Source organism: Barbus barbus, assembly GCF_936440315.1.
Source record: "Barbus barbus genome assembly, chromosome: 24".
Classification (NCBI taxonomy): domain Eukaryota; kingdom Metazoa; phylum Chordata; class Actinopteri; order Cypriniformes; family Cyprinidae; genus Barbus; species Barbus barbus.
In genome coordinates this window covers 11,848,514-11,873,865 of record NC_136752.1, presented here as the reverse complement: position 1 = coordinate 11,873,865, position 25,352 = coordinate 11,848,514, and the positions used below count along the sequence as shown (strand labels likewise).

The 25,352-nt window shown below is 38.8% G+C and overlaps 1 protein-coding gene across 2 annotated transcripts in view; it reads right to left on the bottom strand.

Annotated features, from left to right (window-relative positions):
• The window catches only part of LOC306844003 (trafficking protein particle complex subunit 8-like), a 54,998-nt gene that overhangs the window by 5,656 nt on the left and 23,990 nt on the right, over nucleotides 1–25,352 (bottom strand). For both annotated transcript variants that reach the window (XM_079375794.1, XM_079375795.1), the window contains 12 exons: nucleotides 24,650–24,844; nucleotides 23,667–23,833; nucleotides 23,494–23,568; nucleotides 23,289–23,382; nucleotides 23,023–23,180; nucleotides 12,479–12,912; nucleotides 10,136–10,313; nucleotides 9,467–9,563; nucleotides 5,746–5,814; nucleotides 5,345–5,403; nucleotides 5,020–5,223; nucleotides 4,249–4,350 (listed from right to left, as the gene is read on the bottom strand). In XM_079375794.1, coding sequence (XP_079231920.1) covers nucleotides 4,249–4,350; nucleotides 5,020–5,223; nucleotides 5,345–5,403; nucleotides 5,746–5,814; nucleotides 9,467–9,563; nucleotides 10,136–10,313; nucleotides 12,479–12,912; nucleotides 23,023–23,180; nucleotides 23,289–23,382; nucleotides 23,494–23,568; nucleotides 23,667–23,833; nucleotides 24,650–24,844 — 1,832 coding nt within the window. The remainder of the gene's footprint in view (nucleotides 1–4,248; nucleotides 4,351–5,019; nucleotides 5,224–5,344; nucleotides 5,404–5,745; nucleotides 5,815–9,466; nucleotides 9,564–10,135; nucleotides 10,314–12,478; nucleotides 12,913–23,022; nucleotides 23,181–23,288; nucleotides 23,383–23,493; nucleotides 23,569–23,666; nucleotides 23,834–24,649; nucleotides 24,845–25,352) is intronic.

Sequence of the window (25,352 nt, the reverse complement as noted above, 5' to 3'; positions counted from 1 at the left end):
TATTCACGTAGCTTCGCAAAACTGAAGTTGAGCCACTGATGTCACATGGACAGTTTTACCGATGTCCTTACTTCGTTTCTGATCCTGGGAACATTACAGTTGTTTTGCTCTCTATGGAGGGACAGAGAGCTCTCATATTTCATCAAAAATATCTTAATTTGTGTTTCGAAGATGGTCTTACGGGTTTGGAACGACATGAGGGTGAGTAATTAATGACATAATTTTAATTTTGGGGTGAACTATCCCTTTAAGAATGTCCAAGCTAAAACTAAACATTTTTATTAACAGAAATAAAAATCAAAACTACTGTAAATAGTGAAAACTAAACTAAAATGAGTTTGAAATATAATTCCATATATTCAAACTCAGCATGTTATATTTGTTAAAAAAAGACACGTGAACCAATATTTAGTGTCACTTATTTGAATAATGATTAGGATAAGAAAAGTCATATCCGTTCAAAAGTGTGATGTTGAGGTTGAGTTGAGAATTTTTGAAGGATATCTCTTATGCTCCCCAAGGCTACATTTATTTGATCAAAAAAGCAATATTGTGATATTATTATAATTAGGGCTGTGCAATTAAATCGAATTCGATTATCATGCGCATCTCGTCAGTAAAGTCGGTTCAGTGATTAGTAGTTAATCGCCATCACCTGCTTTCAAATGGAGCGGAAATTACTACACAGAGCCGTAGTTCACCGACAAGATAGGCAATATCACGTTCATAATCGCAGACGAATCGCCTTCGATTATGAACACAAAATTGCCGCTCCATTTGAAAGCAGGTGACGGCGATTAACTACTAATCAAGAAACCGGTTTTACAGACTAGTTGCACATGATAATCGCATTCGATTAATTGCACAGCCCTAATTATAATTTTAAACTGCTTTCTATTTTAACGTTTTTTTATCTTGTGATGGTAAAGCTGAATTACCGCAGTCTTCAGTGTCACATGATTCTTCAGAAATCATTCTAATCTGCTGATTTGCTGCTCAAGAAACATTTTTGATTACTATTATTTTTGTTGGTTGGAAACCATGATACGTGTTTTTTTTTAATCCAAAACTTTTGTAAGATTATAAATGACTTCACTTTCACGTCTGATCAGTTAAATGCATCCTTGTTGAATAAAAGCTAATTTCTTCAAAAAGAATCTTAGTGATCCCAATCTTTTAAACAGCAGTGTGGATTTGGAATGACATGAATGTGAGTAAACGATGACAGAACAGTAATTTCTAAATGAATCGCTATTTTAACACACAATGTCATACTTGGCATCTACTAAACTAACACACATGCTTTTCGACGTGTAGTCCTCAAATCAGCAGAGAGCTGTCAGAAACACCCACACAGAACGCTCCGATTCCTTCACCTTGTTAATACCATATATTAAATACTTGTGAAACACACACATACAAACTCCCACACAGTCCTGCTTTTTCTGCTGCTTATTTGCACCATTATAGACTTACAACAGGCAAGAATATTCCGCGCAGTAAACACATTAAACAACTGATTATTAATCTACATATTCAAACAGAGGAACCTCTAATTTGGAAAGGCAGTACACAGATCCAAACACAGACACTCTTGAAGGTCAGAGTCTCTGTTGTCTGGCTCTCTAACCGTTTAAAGCACCTTAGGATGCATCCATCTTCATAAAGAGCAGGACTCACCTATAATGCTCTCAAAGTCACATTGCTCTTGCACTCCGTCTCAGATGGAGAAAATAGAAAGTCGAATTATGATGAAGACTTGAGCGAGAGCCAGCGCAGAGGACTGTGTGTATTTAGCTTGTATTCGAGGCCAGACACCTCACAAAGCAAACTGACTATCCTAAAGTGAGAAACAGAAAGGGATAAACAAGGTGGCAGATGCTAAAAAAAGATGCGATGCAACGGCCAAAAAAGTCCATCTGTGATGGGCTCTCTCGAGTTCGGTTGGCTTTAAAGGGGTCTGGGTTTGTCTGTAGGATTCACATATTCCAGTGAGCCGCTCTGAGACCCCTGAGAAAGGGTTAAAACCCACCAAATGTTCAATTTATTCAATGTCACAGAGTTTCTGCAAGGAATATAAGCATATTAAAGGGAAAGTTCACACAAAAAAGAAAATGTCAAAGAAAAAGTCATTAATTACTCACCCTCAAGTCGTTCCAAACCCTTAAAGGAACACTCCCCTTTTTTTGGAAATAGGCTCATTTTTCAACTCCCTAAGAGATAAACAGTTGAGTTTTACTGTTTTTGAATCCATTCAGCCGATCTCCGGGTCTGGCGGTAGCACTTTTAGCTTAGCATAGATCATCGAATCGGATTAGACCATTAGCATTTTGTCATCAAAAATGACTAAAGAGATAATTTTCCTATTTAAAACTTGACTCTTCTGTAGTTACATCGTGCACTAAGACCGACGGAAAATGAAAAGCTGTGATTTTCTAGGCTGATATGGCTAGGAACTATACTCTCGTTCCGGCGTAGTAATCAAGGAAATTTGCTGCCATACCATGGGCGCAGTGATATTATGCAGTGCCTGAAAGTAGCTAGGTAACTAGTTATGATATAGCTGGGGACTGCTTTCAGGCATCGGTTTTAGTACACGATGTAACTACAGAAGTGTCAAGTTTTAAGAAGGAAAATTATCAAAACTCTTTAGTAAATTTTGAGCAAGATGCTAATGGTCTAATCCGATTCAATGATCTATGCTAAGCTAAGCTAAAAGTGCAGAGATCGGCTGAATGGATTCAAAAACTGTAAAACTCAACTGTTTAAATCTTGGGGAGTTGTACAGTGAGCCTATTTCCAAAAAAAGTGGAGTGTTCCTTTTAAGACCCAAAACACAAATGAAGATATTTTTGATGAAACCTGATAGATTTCTGTCCTTCCATGTAAGGTTCTTTCGACCAAAAATGGTGCTTTATACGGTTCCAGAGATTGTAAAAGTAATCCATATGAATCCAAAACTTCTGAAGAGACCTGATCACTTTGTTTTGATGAACCAATTTAGTTTAGACATTTACTTGCATATAAACATTGATAAACGTGCATACATACTGTAGAGCTATCCCATTTATACACTGCAATATCAGTCTTGTATAATAGAAGCATGTGACCACACATTGAACATTACAAATGTTAAACATTATAAACGTTTTTTGTCCAATGACAAAAGAAATCCTTGGAGAGCAATGAAATTTTTTTATTATTTGTTTGCATCAATGTAGTGTACTTCTTTTTTGGCCTCCACAAGTATCCAGGTCTCCAATGAAATCACACACAATGAGTTTCAAGGTCCATCTCCTCCATTTTATTCAATGTTGAGCAGTGTACACCAAAGAATCCTTACTTACAGCCTTCACCTTTCTTAAGAATTAAAGTCAGAGGACACATAAAACCTTTCCCTACATATCAAGGTCAGGAGACTGAAATGATTCCTTCTCACTTTCTTCAAAGTGTCTTTATAACCACCCATGCCCTACAAAAGCATAAAAGCGACTTGCAGCGAGAGTGTCAACAGATGTCCATTACGTCAGATAAAGTGAGAGATAAACACAGCCCAGAATCAAAATCATTTTGACCACTTTTTCATGTGCTGGTCTGATCTCTGATTTACTTAATCAGAAAAGAATGCTTGAAAAAGCGCGCCTTTAGTGGGCACTTCAGTGTTTAAGTTCAATGCTAAAATGCGTTATCAGTGCTTGAGTTAACCGTCTGCCACAGCCAGTCGGTGATTAATTAATTCACTAAAATTAATTTTCCACGCCACCAAGCGTGTTTGAGTAAGGCATATTTTCTTGTCGTGTCAGGTGACAAGACACATTAAAATTACAGGCCAAAAATGAGATGGCCAGGTCATTTTTGACCAACATTTGCATATTACATTTAAAGCTTCTGTTCAGAGTATTATTTGAGTTCAGGCTTTTCCCCATGAGGGTTCTTTTACTGACTCACTGGAAAAAAATACTACCACTGTGTTCAGCCAACTGAGTGCATTAAGATGCATCAAGTACTGACTCTTCAAAACATTCACACACAAAATATTATTTGCTTAAGTATACACTTACTAAGTCTCATTGAAAAGATACAGTGGCCTCTTGCACTAAAGGAAGTGACTCAATATTCTTTATAGAATGACACTGCATTTATGCACGTTTGTAAAACACCCACATGAAAAGAGCTGAATAGAGAGAGAGAGAGTCATTGTGTGTGTGTGTGTGTGTGTGTGTGTGTGTGTGTGTGTGTGTGTAGTACCTCTTTCTGTGAGAGCGAGCAGGCCTCTTTGCCAATTGTTTGCAGTGCAACGTGAAGCTGCCCCTCTAAAATCAGCTGTTTGTTGTCCTCCACAACATATGCCTGAAACAGCACATTATATGATTAATACAAAGACATTTGTCCTTAAATCTTAAAGCATCAGTAATGCCAGCATTCATCAATTAATACAAAATTTCCATAATGCTGATTTGCGGTGTATTCATCCAAAATTAACAGTTGTTAAGTGCCAAATGCTTAAGTCAATTAGTTTGGTGAACAAATATAAGTTAGTGGCCAGTTGTCTGGTAATGCTTTTAGAAATCACCATCTATTATAAGGTTTAAATCAGGGATCTTAAACATAAATTTCCTGGGAGCCAGTTGAATAGTTAAAGTGATTTATAATCACTAATTGTAAGTCCACTAGTGATGCAGTGATTATTGACAATAATTTATTTTTCTATCCACTACTGGAGGAAAAAATAATTATATGCACATTTTAACGGTATTTCTTTACAAAACAGAAAGAAACTAAAACACTTAACCTTAAACATTCATTTAATATCTTAGGTTAACAGACATATTTAAGACTCATATCTCCCTCTCAAAAACTAACATATTTACTACATTAACACCTTAACTCTGACAGTTTTATTATATAAAATATCCAATATAAAAAAAAAAAAAAAATTAAATATATAATCATCTCCATGAATCAAAAATATTCACTGTCCACTGTCAAAATAAATGTTTAAACATTTCATCAGGGTACCTTCCAGAGGATGATGATGTCTAGCTCTATTTCACTGCATTTGTTGACAATATTTGTCACACCGTCATCAGTGCCGCTCTGTGGCGTGAGGCTCTGTCTCCGCATCTGACTAGCACCACCTGTGGAAACGCCCCCTCTCCTGGGTTCAGAGGGCAGACCCCTCCGGAAGAAAAAATCCGCACATGGAGTAGTAGAGCTGACAATCTAATGAAAGAGAAAAAGACAAAGAGAGTGAAACACAATGAGGACTGTTGAGAAGCTGAATTCAGACAATAATTCTCAGCATCGATCTGAACTAGTAGTGACAACAAAAGGGCATTCTTACTTGTTCGTTGCCAAGGTTAAGGTCGGCAAAAGTGTATTTTCCTGCTGCATCTGAGGTAGCTGAGGCAATAAGGGGAAAAAATGCCAGTATGTTCAAACATCAGTATGTTAACCAGAGTTTGCTGCGTTTTCATTGACAGTGAGCAGCTGTGATTGCGGAGGCAAAGTCACATCTAGGAATCTAGATTCAAGATTCAAGAGTTTTATTTGTCACATACACAATTATACAGAGTATAACCAGCAGTTAAATGTAGGAATCTATTCGATTTGCTAAGAAAATTACACACCTCAATGTGCATTTGATTCACATCTTGGTCTTTTCAGACAGCATTTATGGAATTTATGGAAAATACATGGAATACATGATGGTTTGTGCACGTGTGTGTGGACTGGACGCCCCACCTTCCTCTGTTCTGCATCTGGTGGCTTTGAAGCACAGCTTCCCCCTCTCCCTGCTGGCCAGTTTAGAGTCTGCAAACACAACATGAAATGAAGAAAAAAAACAAAAAAGATGATGAGTGTTCATCCACTTCTTCTCAGAAAAGCTTTCTTTTTGGTGCTCCCACGTCAGAGACTCAAATACACAAAAACAGTTCAGATGTCAAGGCCAGTTAATTAATTCTTCAAAGCTAAATCAGAATTTTAAAGTGCATTTTGCTATCCTTGCTCCATACATTACTCTGTTTCTTTATTATTGCTTCAAAGGTTTAGTTTTAATTAGCCTCGGCATTTTTGAACATACCTTTATGTGAATTCATAATTGTACTTACTTTACCATGCCACTGATAGTTTTGTGTACGTAACAGACCAAAAAGTAATTATTTACAGAAATCATTTGTCAAAGCTGTCAAATCTCATTTGCGTTTATGCATATTCAAAATGGCAAGATTTGTCACACCAAGTTTGATGTCACTAGCTGGGTTTCCATTACAGATTTGCGCAATTGAATGTCGATAACAAAACCTGTAGCAAATTGACACGGTTTCCATTAACCGATGTTACGCGACTTGTGCTGTAACTGTGATGCACTAATTGTGAATATGCAGAAGTGTTAATGAGCTTTATGAGTTAATGATACTTTTTTTGTGCTCTATGGAAGAAAGTCATATGGAATTGAAACAGCATTAGGGTGAAGACTTTCATGGAAAAAATATAAAATATTCTAAAATATATAAAATATATATAAAAAAAAAAAAGTATATTCTGTCATCACTTATTCACAGTCATGTCATTCCAAACCCATATGACTTTTGTTCATATTAATATTTTTAATGTCTCAAAATCATTGGTTCTCTAGTATCAAACAAGCACATTTGAGCCTCTATTTATGATATTTTATGTTCTCTATTTATGGTCATTGATCATGTGAATAAAAGCCTAAACTGATAGGCTAAACTATTCATACGGATTTTTGAAGCATCAAAGTTTTGGTGAAATGGACTTTCAAAGGAGGGACAGAAATTCTTCAAGTTTCATGGAAAATATTTTCATTTGTGTTTCCAAGATTGAACAGAAGTCTTATGGTTTTAGAACAACATGAAAGTGAGTAAATGATAACAGAATTTTTATTTTTAGGTGAACTATCCCTTTAAGTGTGAGAAACAAACTAAAGTATGAGGCCATTGAGATCAACAGATCAAACGTTAAGATGAAATCCTTAGAACTAAAGATCTTTCAATCCCATTTGAAACCTTGTGTTCTTTTCATGTCTCAAGCCTAGGATACTAACATAGCAGTTGGCTAGAGCCAAAAGTTTAGTAGAAACATTTTCTTTCAAAATTAAATGTATTCAAAGACTAACAACAAGGCCGTATTCTTCATTTATTTGTAGCTGTAGGTCCATGCTCCATCATCTCCTCTGATTAAAGTCACTCTGTTCCTTCAGACCAATAAATTAATTCAAAGTATGGAATTAAAAAACTTTGCATAAATGCCTGCAAAGGAAGATTGAAGTTCACACGCTTAACAAGCAAACACTAATTTAGCTTTGGAAGTGTTGTGCTTAGGGTAGGAAAAAGGTGGAAAGTTTCCAGTAAATTTGGAAAACATTACAGAAATTTTGCTAACTTTTCAGGATTTTTTGGAATCTTCCAGGGATTTTTGGAAACTTTCCAGAAATGTAGAAATGTTCCACCCCTTTGGAACCCTAGCTGTGCTCAGTTAAATATGCATGGTTTTGAATCCACAAGTTCTTGTTCACATATTTTCACATTAAACGTATTTGCCTCATCCAAGCTGGCGGTACAGGATGAACGCATACATGGGATTCAATTTTCAATTTAGTACGCCGCTAAAATGCGTGTGCATGCATGTTTCACACACTCAGCACAATTTCAAAGTGCCCTAATTTCATCTCAGCATTTCAGAGCAGCTCCATCACTCTCTGCAGAGTGTGTATGAGCGTGCGTTTCTCGCTCTTAAGGTATCAGCCGGACAGATGACTCAACACAAATGCATTGTGACCCACTTTCAATAGGCCATTTAAAGGCTGCAGGTCATGGAACCTATCATCGTGTGTCTGCACCTGCTCCCAGCTTCTTTTGATACTCTGTTTGGCCTGCTGACATGCAATCAAGTTCCTCTGCATCAATATTCACAGTGCTAGAGGTGCATATGGATTTATGTAGGCAGATTGTGCTTTACACAGATCTGTGTAATGTTTCAAAGGAACTACAGATATTTAAAAAACTGACTAGTCTGTGGGTTGTCTGCAGCTGGGACTTTCAAATTTATTTAGGCCAAGAACTCATGATGAATGCCTTGCTAGAGACCCCTTCAGCCATTTATAATGTATAAGAAAAATACTAAACATGATATTATAAGAACTACAAAATTAAATTATTGCTATAGATTGTCATTGTCTGTAAAAAATACTAGAGAAATTAGGGCTGTAATAGGTAAACGTGCATTTAAAATATTATAGAAATATTTTGTAATACTTCACTTAAAGCCTTTACATATGATGCATTATAATAGTAGTTGTAATGCATTAATTTTGTTCTTTATAATGCATTGTATGATTTCATGAATAATTGTAACCACGGTTACAACTAGGGTTGTCAACGTTAACGCATGCGATTAATCTAAAAAGTTTAATGCGTTAATTTTTTTTTACGCAAATTAATCGTTTGATAAGGTTTGACCCAACTTCTTGCCGTCATCGCAGCGCGGAAGGTAATCATTGCCTGCATGCCAGATTAAATTCTTTATTCGATTGACAGCACTAGTTACAACACATTATAATACTTACCTATTCATTGTTACACCAGAAAGTATAATGCATTAAAATACATGGCAAACTTTAACGTATTATCATTTTAACGTATTATCAACGTATTATCAACGTATAGCAACCTACATCATTAATACCTTTATAATGCATTACATATAAAAAGCAAAATAAAAGTTACCAAGTATTTACTTATTTATCACCAGTTATTTCTATTTTATACAGTTTATTCTCTAAATATGGTTTGGAAATCATGAGATTAATGGCAATTATTTTGTGGGCAGCACTAATTTTAACAGAAAAACAAAAAACAAACAATTCTGCATATATGTTTGTGAAAAAAAAAGTGTCACCATTACCTTACAAAAAGTTATTTTAAACAAATCCAAAACATTTTTCTGATAACATTTAAAAACATTCCATGTTGTCAATATAAATGCTAATAATTAAATTTTGGGAAAAAATATAACTTTGTCGTCTTCACAGTATATTGCACTAAGCATATTTTTTACACAGTATAAATTTTGTTATTTTAAAACATGCAAATATATAGCTGCTTTTATATTTTAAGAATGAAAGACTGTTTGATAAGAAACATTTGGTAAGAGCAAAATAGAAGAATCAAGATATTCACAAGACGAGCCAAGAGGAAAGAATGGAAATAATTTATGAATAGACCACCATTATGAATTTTGGATATTTTGCTATGCATCTCGCTTTGTTGGATGGAAGAAAAAACTCTGACACACTAGCTTGGAACCAAATAAAGGAGTGATTCACAGACTACCAAGCAATGTGGAGCAAAACGCTTAACCTCAGGTGGCTGCAAGAGGAATGAAAGTGCCTGCTAAGAGACTAAGTGCATGTAACCAGAGCGTGCTGGAGGATTCATACCTTTATCTCCCACAGGGTTGATGCACTTTTGCAGCCTCCACTGCCGACTGCTGCTGGACACCTGAACTATGTGGAACTCACGAACACCTGCTTCGCTCTGATAAAGAGAGAGAGAGAGAGGAGATAGAAATCTATTATTTTATTCATTTATTATTATAAAAAAAAAAAAAAAAAATTATATATATATTCAATGCTTCACTCGACTGTGATAATAACGGCAATTAATAGTGCATGTTAAAATGCTTAAAAATAGGTTACTGGTCAATATTAGACTCTGTTTAATTGATAACAGCAGTTATTAAATATTTAATTGTGCATGCTTATTTACCCTGTTTTAAAATGCAGATTAATTTTGCTGTAATCTAATGCTCACTTGAAGTTAAACTAAAAAAAAAAAAAACACTAATAATAATTTTATAGCACTGCTAAATGTAATCTTTGAATGAGTATACATTTTTCATACTGCATGTTAAAATGTTGCCTTAATTCACTTTTAGCAAGCAAAAGGATTAAATTTAGCTTTTTATTTTTAATTTATTTACATAAATTAGTAGAGAATTTCACATCTGTGCATCCCTAATGCCACAGTGTTCACAGGTTTCATGAAGTGCAAGAAGAGAAAATATTAACGTGAAACAATGAGCAGTCCATGTGTGGGAAAGAGCTCACTGTGTTAATGTTCTCCACATCCACAAAGACTAACATGCTGCCGTTCTTCTCCTCTCCCTCCTGCCGTTCTTCGGTCTCTCTCTCTCTGCCGTGCAGTGTGTTGCTGCGGCTGGCCGTGGCTCTGACGCTGAGAGAGCGGCTTGCGCAGATGAAAGCAGTGTGTCGAAGGACCCTGTGACTAAAAGTTTCAGAGAAGCCAAGATGAGTCGCTGGAAGTCGTGAGGTAATTTTCAAACTCTAAGTGATGTTAAAGGCCAATTAGTCCTCTTTAAAATGGCAGACAGCAAATTTCTAAATGAAAATGCATATGCTTATGTTTGATTATCAGTCACTTAACAGCACAAAACCACAACTGCTCAGCATCAGCATCACCAATGAAAGGAAATTCTAATATCTTTAACACACTATAAAAAGAATAAGTTATATTTTGGAGATTTTGCTTTTATTAGATAGTACAGTCGAGAAGACACAGGAAGCAATATTTCGTACTAATATTTTCCAATTTCTATTTAATCAGTTAAGTGTTTGGTGGGTAATTTTAAATCTTTTTTTTTTTTAAATATTCATAATATGTATGTTTATATTGTTGTAGTCTAATGATTTAATATATATGTATATATTAGTGATGTGTACGTTAAAAATATAAAAACGCAATTAAAGCAGGGGCGGGGCTAGGGTTGGCCATCCCACTCACAACTGTTGTTTCTGTCATTTTTTCTCTTGACAAGAAGTGCATTTATTCAGTCGCATAACGTTTTTACGATCAAATCAAACGGGAGACGTTTCAGACACGCTCTTTCAGACAGCTCGGTGCCAGTGTTGTGCCGAAATCTGCACCCCTGCCAGATTATGCATCCCCTCGTTGAAATCGCTACCTGATTGCCTAATCCCAAACCCACCCCTAATCCTAACCCCTCCCCCACACGTATTCCTAAACCTACCAATACTAGGGGATGCATAATCTGGCTGGGTGCAGAATTCGGCACGACACCGGCATGCGCATAGCCTGTATCCTTTCATATCAAAGCGTGAAATAAACTGCATGCATGCAATGACGTGGTCAGTTAAGTCATGAAGTTACCAAAATGGCGATTAAAGCGGCCTTAAAACTGTGCATGCAAGTAATATATTTTATAGGGATCCACGATATTTATCGGACCGATAAATTATCGACCGATATGAGAGAAAATGACGTCAATTTTATTGCTCCGATAAATAAATGAAATCCGATAACTAGATCCGATAAAGTATGCTTGCTGGAAAATCAATCAATCAGTCTGATTTATCTGAAATTCATCTTTCCGAGTGCAAGGGCTGTCAATATAAACACAACAACTCAAACTCATTTAAATGGCACTAATTTTATTAACGTGCGACTAACGCAGCACGCATTTTCTGTTTGACCCGTAGCCTAGCCCGCAGCTCTCCCGTAATGGAGATGCACAGTGTTGCCAACTTAACTTTGTTGCTAGATTCAGAGACTTTTATTCAAAAAAGCGCCTAGCAACAATACATAACACATAATTGGGCAAACCTTATTTAGTTTCTGAGACTTGCCGGTACTGCCACGCGAGCACAAGATTTTGAGTCTGCTCTGTTCAGAGAGCGGCGGAGAGGCGCAGAGCTTTTAGTTAAACCAGATATTATGTTGCTTCTCTAATTTGACATGCAAGTATAGGCGAAATCACAGCACAGCTATTGTCTTTTATCCAGACGACGGCGCGATTATAAATGCAGATTAACATCTAGGAAGGGAGAGCTGGTTATGTCGTTATGGGTCGCGTTTCAGTTACCATTTCATATTCATTCTGTTGTCTGACAACAGAAACTGTGAAATATAACAATCACAATTAAATATTTTAATCGATTGACAGCCCTAAAATTTTGTTATCGGACACTTAAATATAACCTTTATTAATATTGCCAAACACAAAAATTAATACTTCTTTGCTATATAAATATTGCATATTCTATATACTTGTATTTACAAGTGTACTTAAAATTTTTTTATAAAAAGTGTACTTAAGTTTTAGTGGAAAAAATTATTTTAAAAATAATAATAAATATGCATTTCCGGTACTAAACATGAAGCAGTGCATATCTTTAAACAATAGGCTGCTACTACTACCATGTGAAGTCTTAATTGCGTTTATTTTCCTAAAATCCAAAATGAACCCATATATACAAGTGCACTTAGTGAAATAATAACAGTCCAGCAATATGTTCACAATATATACACCCAAAGAAGCTACACTGGCCTGAGAAAAACCAGCTTTAATAAACCCTGCTCAGTGCTTAGAACTGTCCATTGTTAGTTTAAATAAAGCATACACGGCCATGTACCTGAGTTTGGCGGTCTTCTCTGTACTCTCATAGTAAAAGAGGAAGTTGATTTCATGGACCCCCTCTCGGTCGGGCCCCCTGAGCCATAATGGGATCTGTAACGCCTCCCCGGGTCCCAACACACCTTGTGATATAGCAATCTCTGCCACCACCGGCCGGTCATCGCTGGTGACCCCGAACGCTGCTGGAGACACGAGCGACACGGTCGCCACCGATGGGGGCATGGCCACAGTCTTGTATGCAGAGCAGTGTTCTGCTGCTGTGGGGGTCACTGGGGTGAGGTCAGAGGCGGCACTCCCGAACGTGAATAATTCTGGGTGTGTGGATGCCACCCGAAGACCTGTGAGAGGGACTGCACTCACATTCACAAACTCCACCCATGCTTTTCGGATCTCCCCACACAATAAACCAGTGGGGAAGTTAATGAAAAACACCTGGGCAGAAAAAGGAAAGACAAGCAGTAATGGTTACATGGTTTATCTAACAGAGGTTTGACTATTGATATACAGTTTGGTGCACATGTAGCTTATTCTTGCAAAGAATCGCCACTTAACCCTGTCAGAAACAGGAAGAAAAATTATTTAGGTAAAATAATAAAATAAAAAAATAAAATAAATGTTTTAGAGTCTTTATTAAAAATGGGTCTTGCAATGATTTTTGATTTTTTAACTTTTCAAAAGGTATTGGCAGAATAAAAAAACAAAACTGCCTCAGGTGACTGGAATATCATTCTAAATTAATCTTTCACAAGATGATACATGAGATGATGCATACAAAACCATTTTGAACTGCACAGCATTGATTTTAGGTTATTCAAGCCAAGAAAATCAAATGTTTGAAAAGAATTGTGTCTGTGCCTGAAATGGTAAAACCGAAAAGCCACAGTTACTCACATTAAATAAACATACAGTGGTGTGAAAAAGTGTTGGCCCCCTTCCTGATTTTTTTTTTTTTTTTTTGCATGTTTATCACTTTAATGTTTCAGACAAAACAAATTTAAATATCAACCAAAGATAACAAGTAAACACAACATGCAGTTTTTGAATGAAGATTTTTATTATGAAAGGAAAACAAAATCCAAACCCACTTGGCCCTGTGTGAAAAAGTGCTTGCCCCCTAAACCTAATAATTGGTTGGGCCACCCTTAGCAGCAACAAATGCAATCAAGCGTTTGCGATAACTTGCAATGAGTCTGTTACAGCGCTGTGGAGGAATTTTGGCCCACTCATCTTGGCAGAATTGTTGTAATTCAGCCACATTGGAGGGTTTTGAGCATGAACCGCCTTTTTAAGGTCATGCCACAGCATCTCAATAGGATTCAGGTCAGGACTTTGACTAGGCCACTCCAAAGTCTTCATTTTGTTTTTCTTCAGCCATTCAGAGGTGGATTTGCTGGTGTGTTTTGGATCATTGTCCTGCTGCAGAACCCAAGTTCACTTCAGCTTGAGGTCACGAACAGATGCCCGGACATTGTCCTTCAGGATTTTTTGGTAGAGAGCTGAATTCATGATTCCATTTATCACAGCAAGTCTTCCAGGTCCTGAAGCAGCAAAACAGCCCCAGACCATCACACTACCACCACCATATTTTACTGCTGGTATGATGTTCTTTTTCTGAAATGCTGTTACTTTTACGCCAGATGTAATGGGACACACACCTTCCAAAAAGTTAAACTTTTGTCTCGTCAGTCAACAGAGTATTTTCCCAAAAGTCTTGGGGATCATCAAGATGTTTACACACTGATGCACAGTTTCTAGGATCTTTTTTTTTCGCTCCCGGCCACCAGAGGACGCTTGCCACCAGAGAACGCTTCCGCTTCCGGCACACACCCAGACTGAGATCACACACACACACAGGGCCTTGCCCTTTTCGTTTGTTTTTTTTTTTCCTCCGTGATCCCGTTTGCCACTGAACCTGCTTTAACGACGACAGTGGGGCTTTGACAGCCTTAGTCAAACGGGTTGGCGCGTTTGGTCGGGTTGTTAGTTAGTGCGCTATATTGAACCGTTTGCCACTGAACCTGCTTTAACGACGACAGTGGGGCTTCGACTGCCTTATTCAAACGGCTTTTCTATAACGTGTGAATATATCCACTATAGCATTCTATAGCAAATCCGATCAGAGCGCCTGTTTATCACTAGTTTTATCACTAGTTTTATTCTGATTCTCGAGTCTGCTATTAGCTTATAGCCCGTTAGCATCGGCAGCCGCAAATCTCGCTTACATTGCAAATCCTCTATTCACACACATTACTATCGTTTCACTGTTACTTGCTTAAATGGCGGATTTGTGTCTACCTCTGAGTGCAGGTGAGGACACGTTCGAGCTGCATTCGGTGCAGCTGGAGCTGGAGGCCGTGGAGAAACAGATCCGCGACCTGCTGGAGAAAAAGGCCCAGCTGAAGGAACGAAGAGCTGCGCTGGAAACATCCCGGGCTGACGCTCACAAGTCCGGGGTAAGTATACAGCACGCTGCTAACACTCCCACCACCTCTACTCCGTGTGTTTCTCTGCACAGACCCTGTGCACCCAGGACTCGATCTTCCCAGATGTCCTTCACTCCGGCGCCGGGACACCACGGACCCTGGGTGCTGCAGCAGCGGAGGACGCGAGCCAGGCCTCGGGTGACGACTTCTCCCCCCCCGTCTTCGAGATCTCCACAAGGAACAAATTCGCCCCCCTCCGCGAGACAGAACGCGACGTTGTGATAGTTGGGAGACTCCATTGTCCGGCACGTCCGTGCTACACTAGCTGAAGGTAAAGTACACGCTTCTAACATCCCCACCACCTCTACTCCGTGTGTTTCTTTGCACAGACCCTGTGCACCCAGAACGCGATCTTCCCAGATGTCCTTCATCTCCACCCGGAACCGCTTCGCCCCCCTCCGCGAGATGGAACGCGATGCTGTGGTCGTGGGAAGCTCCATCGTCCGGCACGTCCGTGCTACGTCAGCTGAAGGTAAAGTGCACACTCACTGTTTCCCCGGTGCACGTGTTCTCGATGTTTCTGCGCAGATACCTGCGATCCTGAAGGGCAACGAGAACATCGGTGCTGTCGTGCTGCACGCAGGGGCCAATGACATCAAGCTGCGGCAGACGGAGACACTGAAGAGGGACTACAGGAGCCTGATCGAGACGGTACGCAGCACATCGCCCGCGGCGACGGTCATCGTATCAGGACCGCTTCCCACGTATCGACAAGGAAACGAAAGGTTCAGTAGACTTTTTGCTTTAAACGAATGGTTATCGTCATGATGTAAAGAACAGAAACTGCTCTTTGTTAATAATTGGAATCTTTTCTGGGAGCGTCCTAGGCTCTTCCGTGCTGATGGCCTGCACCCCAGCAGAGTCGGAGCGGAACTCCTGTCGGACAACATCTCCAGGACGCTACGCTCCATCTGACTAGTAAGCCAATTCTCAAATAACTGCTATGACGACTTTTGTTCTACCCACTTAAAAAATAGAAGTAATTGCGTTGTCCAATCTATACAGACTGTGTCTGTTCCCCGAATAGCGAGATCAAAATATAAATTCAATGCAGGATCTAGAAAAAATCTGACCGTGATTAAACCAGAAAAACGCAAAATAAATGAACAAAAACAATTTTTAAAACTTGGGCTCTTAAACATTAGATCACTCGCACCCAAAGCAGTTATTGTAAATGAAATGATCACAGATAATCATTTTGATGTACTCTGCCTGACTGAAACCAAATGAATATTTTGGTCTAAATGAGTCTACTCCACCAAGCTACTGTTATAAACATGAGCCCCGTCAGACTGGTCGTGGCGGCGGTGTTGCAACAATATATAGTGATATTCTCAAAATTACTCAGAAAACAGGATACAGGAGGTTTAAATCATTCAAAATACTTCTGCTTAATGTTACACTGTTAGATATGCAAAAGAAATCTCTCCTATCTCTTGCTCTGGCTACTGTGTATAGACCGCCAGGGCCATATACAGATTTCCTAAAAGAATTTGCAGATTTTCTCTCAGATCTACTAGTTAATGTTGATAAACTGCTAATTGTCGGAGATTTTAACATTCACGTTGATAATACAAACGATGCGTTAGGACTTGCGTTTACTGACCTAATAAACTCTTTTGGAGTCAAGCAAAACGTCACCGGGCCCACTCATCGTTTTAATCATACGCTAGATTTAATTATATCGCATGGACTTGATCTTACTGATATAGATATAGTACCTCAAAGTGACGATGTTACTGATCATTTCCTTGTATCGTGCATGCTGCCTATTACTGATATTAGTTATATGGCTCCGCGTTATCGTCTGGGCAGAACTATTGTTCCAGCCACCAAAGACAGATTCACAAATAACCTGCCTGATTTATCTCAACTGCTCTGTGTACCCATAAATACGCATGAACTAGACGAAATGACTAGCAACATGGGCACTATATTCTCTAATACATTAGAAGCTGTTGCCCCCCTCAAATTGAAAAAGGTTAGAGAAAAACGTACTGTGCCATGGTACAACAGTTATACCCATTCTCTCAAGAAGGAAACTCGTACTCTTGAGCGCAAATGGAGAAAAACTAATTTAGAAGTTTTTAGAATTGCGTGGAAAAACAGTATGTCCAGCTATAGACAGGCTCTAAAAGCTGCCAGGGTAGAGCATATCCGCAAACTCATAGATAATAACCAAAACAATCCAAGGTTTTTATTTAGCACAGTGGCTAGATTAACAAATAAACAGACGCCACCCGATCTAAACATTCCCTCACAGTTTAATAGTAATGACTTTATGAATTTCTTTACTGATAAAATAGATAACATCAGAAATACAATAACAAATGTAGATTCTACTGCGTCTAGTATTTCAGCTTCATTCATCGCACCCAAAGAAAAACTGCAGTGCTTTACAACTATAGGACAGGAAGAGCTAAATAAACTTATCAGTGCATCTAAACCAACAACGTGTTTATTAGATCCTGTACCCACTAAACTACTGAAAGAGTTGTTACCTGTAGCAGAAGAACCGCTTCTCAATATTATTAACTCATCGTTATCTTTAGGTCACGTCCCAAAACCATTCAAGCTGGCGGTTATTAAGCCTCTTATTAAGAAACCACAACTAGATTCTAATGAACTGGCAAATTACAGACCCATTTCAAATCTTCCGTTTATGTCAAAAATTTTAGAAAAAGTTGTGTCTACTCAATTATGCTCCTTTTTGCAAAAAAATGATCTCTATGAAGAATTTCAATCAGGTTCAGGCCCAATCATAGTACAGAAACTGCACTTGTTAAAATTACGAATGACTTACTACTTGCTTCAGATCAAGGCTGCACCTCATTGCTAGTATTACTTGATCTTAGTGCTGCGTTTGACACTATAGACCATAATATACTCATAGATCGATTACAAAAATATTGGTATTCAAGGACAGGCTTTAAGATGGTTTAGATCCTACCTGTCCGATCGCTACCACTTTGTTCATTTAAATGGGGAGTCATCTCAATTATCACCAGTAAAGTATGGAGTACCACAAGGATCTGTCCTAGGTCCTCTGCTATTTTCAATTTACATGTTGCCCCTTGGAAATATTATTAGAAAACACGGGATAAGTTTTCATTGCTATGCTGATGATACTCAATTATATATCTCAACAAGACCAGATGAAACTTCTCAACTATCTAAGCTAATAGATTGCGTAAAAAGTGTAAAAGATTGGATGACCAATAATTTCCTCCTACTAAATTCAGATAAGACAGAGATATTACTTATTGGACCAAAAAACCGTACACAGAATCTCGTGGATTATAATTTGCAACTAGACGGATGTACTGTTACGTCCTCTAAAGTCAAAAATCTGGGTGTTATTTTAGACAGCAACTTGTCCTTTGAAAATCATATTTCCCATGTTACAAAAACAGCATTCTTCCATCTTAGAAACATTGCCAAGCTTCGAAGCATGCTACCTGTTTCTGATGCAGAAAAGCTAGTTCATGCATTCATGACCTCTAGACTGGACTATTGTAATGCACTGTTAGCTGGTTGTCCTGCATCTTCAATAAACAAGCTACAGATAGTCCAAAATGCAGCGGCTAGAGTTCTTACCAGATCAAGAAAATATGATCATATTACTCCAATTTTACAGTCTCTGCATTGGCTACCTATTCAGTTCCGTATCATTTACAAAATATTATTACTTGCCTATAAGGCCCTAAATGGTTTAGCTCCTGCGTACCTAACTTGTCTTCTACCACGCTACAATCCAACCCGCTCTCTAAGGTCGCAAAACTCTGGACTTTTGGTAGTACCTAGGATAGCAAAGTCCACTAAAGGAGGTAGAGCTTTTTCACATTTGGCTCCCAAACTCTGGAATAGCCTTCCCGATAACATTCGGGGTTCAGACACACTCTCTCTGTTTAAATCTAGATTAAAGACACATCTCTTTAGCCAAGCATACACATAATGCATTTTATAATCTTGTACTGCAGTTATATCTGATCAAATGTACATTATTATTATTCTTTAGCTTGGGTTGAACAATTTATTTTTGCTTAGATGGAACAGCAGCTACGCTAATCATGTCTCTGCTTGTCTCTACGTTTCTGCATTAACATCCCGTGGTAGCCAGGAATTACAGAACTTCAGTCTGGATCTAACCATTACATGATCTGAGATGACCGAACACCTGAGATGGAGGATCAGCGCCGGAGATGACGTATGTGTCCCTGATCGTAGGCAGAGGCCAAACACCTGGATGAACGCCAGAGACAGATCCCCATTGAGGACCCCGCCACTTAGACAGCCATCGGAAAAGACCACTGGAACCAGCTGAGCCCATTCAACCTGACTTGCTGCAGTTTGGAACTGAACTGCTGGTTTGTTTGGCCAGAGGAGAATTGGCCCCCCGACGGAGCCTGGTTTCTCCGAAGGTTTTTTTTTTCTCTATTCTGTCACCGATGGAGTTTTGGTTCCTTGCCGCTGTCGCCTCTGGCTTGCTTAGTTGGGGACGCTTCATTTCCAGCGATATCGCCGACCTTATTGCAAAGACACTATTCAAACTTATTGACACTTTATTTTCCTTTTTTTGATATTGTGCAGTGCTTTGACACAATTTGCATTGTGAAAAGCGCTATATAAGTAAGGTGACTTGACTTGACTTGACTTTTCTGGCAAAACTGAGACGAGCCTTTATATTCTTTTTGCTCAGCAGCGGTTTTCGTCTTGGAACTCTGCCATGCAGGCCATTTTTGCCCATTCTCTTTCTTATGGTAGAGTCATGAACACTGACCTTAACTGAGGCAAGTGAGGCCTGCAGTTCTTTAGATGTTGTTGTGGGGTCTTTTGTGACCTCTTTGATGAGTTGTCGCTGCGCTCTTGGGGTAATTTTGGTCGGCCGGCCACTCCTGGGAAGGTTCACCACTGTTCCATGTTTTCGCCATTTGTGGATAATGGCTCTCACTGTGGTTCGCTGGAGTCCCAAAGCTTTAGAAATGGCTTTCTTTGTCAGGCAGGTCCTATTTAAGTGATTTCTTGATTGCGAACAGGTGTGGCAGTAATCAGGCCTGGGTGTGGCTAGAGAAACTGAACTCAGGTATGATAAACCACAGTTATGTTTTAACTGGGGGGGGGGGGTTGTTTTCCCTTCATAAAAAAAAAGCCCTTCATTTAAAACTGCATGTAGTGTTTACTTGTGTTATCGTTGATTAACATTTAAATTTGTTTGATGATCTGAAACAATAAAGTCTGACAAACATGCAATAAAATAAAAAATCAGGAAGGGGGCCAACAATGTTTCACACCACTGTATAAGTAGAGAAAGGTCAATATGAAAATGACAATATAAGAATAGAGTGCAAAGTGCAAACTTATTCACATATGACCTCTCAATAAAAGTCTTTCAGTCAGCCAAAATCAATAATTACTGATTATTTCACAGACATAACTAAAGCACAAAGATGAACGTCCTTGATGACTTTGTTCACCATCTTTTTAAAAAGAGATTCAATGCATTGAAATAAAAACTTAAATCCAACAACTAGTACTTCCTCAGAAGCCATCAATGTAGACTGGTAATTTAAAACAATACTGAAAAACGTGGGCGCCCTGAATCCCAGAAGCATTGGAACATATGATTTTTGCCAGCTTGACAGCTCTTTTGTGATCTTGTAAACAGATTTACATTTGGGACTTCAACTAGTGCATAAATATTCATTATAATGCCAACATTTTTGTGTCAAATAAACCACTGAATGGTTGATTTAGATGTAGATGGGTTTGTCTCTTCATTGGAACAGATTTGGCCAAATTTAACATTCCATCACTTGCTCACAAATGGATCCTCTGCAGTGAATGTGTGCCATCACAATGAGAGTCCAAACAGCTGATAAAAACATCACAATGATACACAAATAATCCAGTCCATCAACTTGTGAAGTGAAAATCTGTGTCTTTGTAATAAACAAATCCATCAAGATTTAAGTACTTAACTTTAAACTGTTACTTCTGGCCAAAATATGAGCCCATAATCCATATTAACACTTCCTCCAGTGAAAAAATCCATCCTCTGTTGTCCTCGCACATCAAAATCCACCGACATATTAGATTAGAGCTGTTTTTACTTGTAAGCGGTGCTTGATCTGTGCATATTTCTCTCCTGATTCAAATGAATTAAACATATTTTATCCAGAAGCAATGACGGATTTGATTTTCACTTTACAAGACGTTAAAGGGGTCATATGATGCGATTTCAAGTTTTCCTTTCTCTTTGGAGTGTTACAAGCTGTTTGTGCATAGATAAGATCCCTGAAGTTGCAAAGACTAAAGTCTCAAAACCAAAGAGATATTCTTTATCAAAGTTAAGACTCTGCCACGCCAACCTAAAATGGCTCATTCAAACACGCCTCCACATCTTGACGTCAAGATGTGGAAATATTTGCATAATGCAGCCCAAATGTTCACGCAAAGAAAGAAGGCATGGTTTCTGTAACCGCAGTAGTGTATTGTGCCATGTCGGGGAGACGCTGTGTGTTTCTAGGTGAAAGCAAAAGCACTTTATTTGGCCTTCCGAAAGTAGATGCATTCAGGAATCATTAAGATTACTTACAACAGAACAGCAACGCATTTTATGGACGACTGTTTTGTGAACCTAGGAGAGGAGATAATTCTGACCTTGCTATGACAATCTGGCGCTTCTGAATCAGCGACTGTGTGTTTTGTTATTAGTTTATGGCCCGATTTCACAGACAGGGCTTAGACTAAGTCAGGATTAGGCCATAGTTCAATTAGGATATTTAAGTCATTTTTATAAACGTGCTTAGAAAAAAACATTACCGGGGTGCATCTTAAGGCAAAACAAAGGCACTGATATATTTTAACATCAGTCAGTGAAAGTTTCTTTCAGCTGAAACAGCTCAGACTTACATTTTAGTCTAGGACTAGGCTTAAGTCTTGTCTGTGTAACCGGGGGTTTGTTTGCTATTGACTGTTTAAATGTGGAATTTTGCGCGTTGTGTGTGAGAGAGAGAGTCACAGCGCAGCGTCGTTTGTGTGTGTGTGTGTGGGCTCCCGTGTGTGCGAGAGGGAGAAACGGTCACACAATCGCGGCTTGTGTGCAAACACATACAAGCTTCATCACTGTGTATATCACGCAACTCTTTTTCTCTCTCGGGCTTGAACTTATGGGAAAACTAAGGACATTATTTACTGTCTTTCTTTGCTATAATTTTGAAGCTCGCGATTATGGAAAGGGGCTTTACATTTCCGACGCGGCTTGTGGTGTTCGGCCAATCACAATGCACTGTGTCAGCTGCCCAATCAGAGCAGACTGTACTTGTCAGAAGGAGGGACTTTGTAGAAATCGAAAGCGTTTGACAGAGGCGGGGCATAGATGACCTCCAATAATGTACAGTATTTGAAAAATAATGTGTTTTTTGAACAATAAAACATGTCAACATATTCTGTTACACGAAATATACAAAATAAGGATCTTTAAAAAAGCATCATATGACCCCTTTAACTGATGTACTGGAGTTGTGTGGATTACTTGTGGATTATTGTGATGTTTTTAGCAGCTGTTTGGACTGTCATTCTGACGGCACCCATTCACTGCAGAGGATCCATTGGTGAGCAAGTGATGTAATGCTAAATTTCTCCAAACTTGTTGCGATGAAGAAACAAATTACCTACATCTTGGCCTGAGGGTGATACATTTTCAGTAAACTTTCACGTTTGGATATACCATTTCTTCAAATGATACAGAATTTTTTAACAGATTTAAAAAAAAAACTGAACTTGCTCTTACTTGCTTTTTGCAAATAAATTATTTAAAATCACTGCAATATTCACCATGTAGCATAATTTTATACATCCTAACCAAAATCAATCTAAATATATTGTGAATATTCAATAAATCACTCAGGCCTTGCAGTGCAATATGAACATTGTAAATCATTAAATAGTTTTGATTTAACTGTGACGAGTGTTTTTATACTAGATCTGCTCTCAGGACCAGTTTAGGTCCTGTAGCTTATTAAAGCTTAAAATCAAAGTTTGATTTACTCAAACACACCTCCAGCAAGGGCATAGGTGGAGTAATAATGGGGTCCAGGCGGCGGTCTGGTCCATAGCTGACGGAAGTCTTTTCTTCTTTGGTCATATTGAGTCGGGGTCCCTGGATCTCCAGATTCTGCTGTCCCCGAACACACATTAGATCCCCAGCCAGCGAGCCTGCAGCACAAAGATCACATCTACAGTTAGTCTTACATCAGATAAATAACTTCTAACTGTTGGTTTCAGTTTTCACAAAACATCAAAGAATGAGTGTTTGTGATACACCTTCACTGTCGTCCACTTCTCCAGTGCCCAGATTGTACACCACACCGAGAACATTCAACTCTCCAGTCTTATGAGGAAGCAACTTCAAACGGGCCTGAGAAAGCGAGACCAGAACAAACACAAGAACACAAAGCCAATTCAGGTAAAGCAGTGGGGAGAGAGAGAACGTAGAAGAGGAGAGATAAGAGGAAAACGGTGTACGAACCACTTTGGTCTCCTCTGGACTTATGGTGAACTCTGGAATGACTTGCGTCTCAATGATGTCATTGAGGGCCGTGGTCTGGAATAGATTCAAATGTAGAGGTTAATCAAACTGATGAGAAACTCAAAGCTGGACACCTCAGGCACGATGAACCGAGAGACGATTAACGGACTCACTTCTTTCAAAGATGCTGCCTCTTTCTCATTGGTGAAGGTTTCTCCGGCTGTGCTGCCCTGAGGGACAGAGAAGTCTTTCAGAGTAAACTTCCACAGCAGAGACAGAGCCGACAGAGCCAGAGGAATCTTCAGGGGGTTACGGAAAACCACCTCCACAATGATGGGCTCTGTGATGCAAAAACAAGTATTAACAGCAAACGATGAGAAACAGGAACAATACATGACTCAGATCTGAGGATGTACCAGTTGAGCTGCTACAGTAAAACTACAAAGGCTCAATAAATCCTGACGTATCGATACTGAAAAACTACAAGGTTACAACTTAGCATGCAGGCAGGCACCCTATAACTATGCACCATTAGAAAATTACTTGATCCCACACAAAAACTCTTGAATCATTTTGTTGAGCAACAGAAACATTTTATTTGATGTGCTATGCTGCTAAAATATTTGCTAAAAAGGAATAATTACAAGTAGGAACATGGCAGCAACACTAAAGGGTGTTTACAGGTTCTTCCTGTTCCTCTTTACTCTTCCCCCCTTGCTGTGAGGTGTTAACAGGTGAATGTTCGGCCATTATGATAACTAATTCATTTCTATGATCAATACTTGTCTTACTTGCAACACTATATACATCACTGATGAGGCAGGTCGAATACAGGTAAGGCCGTTATGCTTCACTAGTTCTCTCTTAGATTTCATAAAAAAAAAAAGAAAAAAAAAAAAAAAGAGGAAAGCAATTGGTGAATAATTCATCTCAGTCCAATTAAAAATACACTAACAAACCAAAAACGCAGCACCGCAAGACATCAAACGCAATAACGAAGACCCTAAAGTGCATCAAAACCTCCACAGAAACCAAGAGTTTGTGTCAATGAAGCAGTCGAGGCAATACAGATGTGTTCAAATCAAACATTAGAAGACCAGATATAAAGCACAAACAAAACGCTTAAAAACTAGGTGTTGTAGAAGGGAAAACGCACCCTCCACTACGGCGAGGGGGTATCTGAGGTTGTCCGTCTGACTGTTCAGACAGCATTGGGAGGGTTGGAAGGTGTTGGGCACCGTCCCTCTATTCGCCACAGCGACGGCCTGTTCCTCCAACTCCCTCCACAGCTGGGAAAGATCCCGGTCAAACTCCTGGTCCAAAGAGACATGCGTTGCGGCTTGTTTCTCGCCTGTGGAAAATCAAGTAAGAGTTTAGAAAAAGCAACTGGTACTGTACATACCAGTCAGTCAGATCAGCAATCACATACAGATGAGACAAAATAACATGTAAATCAAGGCAGAAGAAAGGGAATATTATGGAAATGAAGAATATATAAACTCAAGAGAGTTGGCTTATTTCCAAACAGCCAGTGTCTCAGAAGATATTTGGGATTCAGAGACTCGCATTGGAAGAGACAACAGGTTCATCCATTCATCACACACCACTAAAGCCTCCCTCCCTTTCAGTGTGAGATCCGGGCAAAGACTTTAATTAAAAAGGCTTTCACACCTCCTCAGGCCTGTTCTCTTCACTCCATCATTTACTCACCATTTTTTAACACACATCTGAGTTCTGTGATATTCCTGAAATGAGCCTTTTTTGTTTGCGTCTCTTTTAATTGAAGTGAAGTTCGTTGCAGATATCAAATGTGGTAGTCCATGTTCTTTCTCTTATTTTAAATGTAATTTATTCTGTGA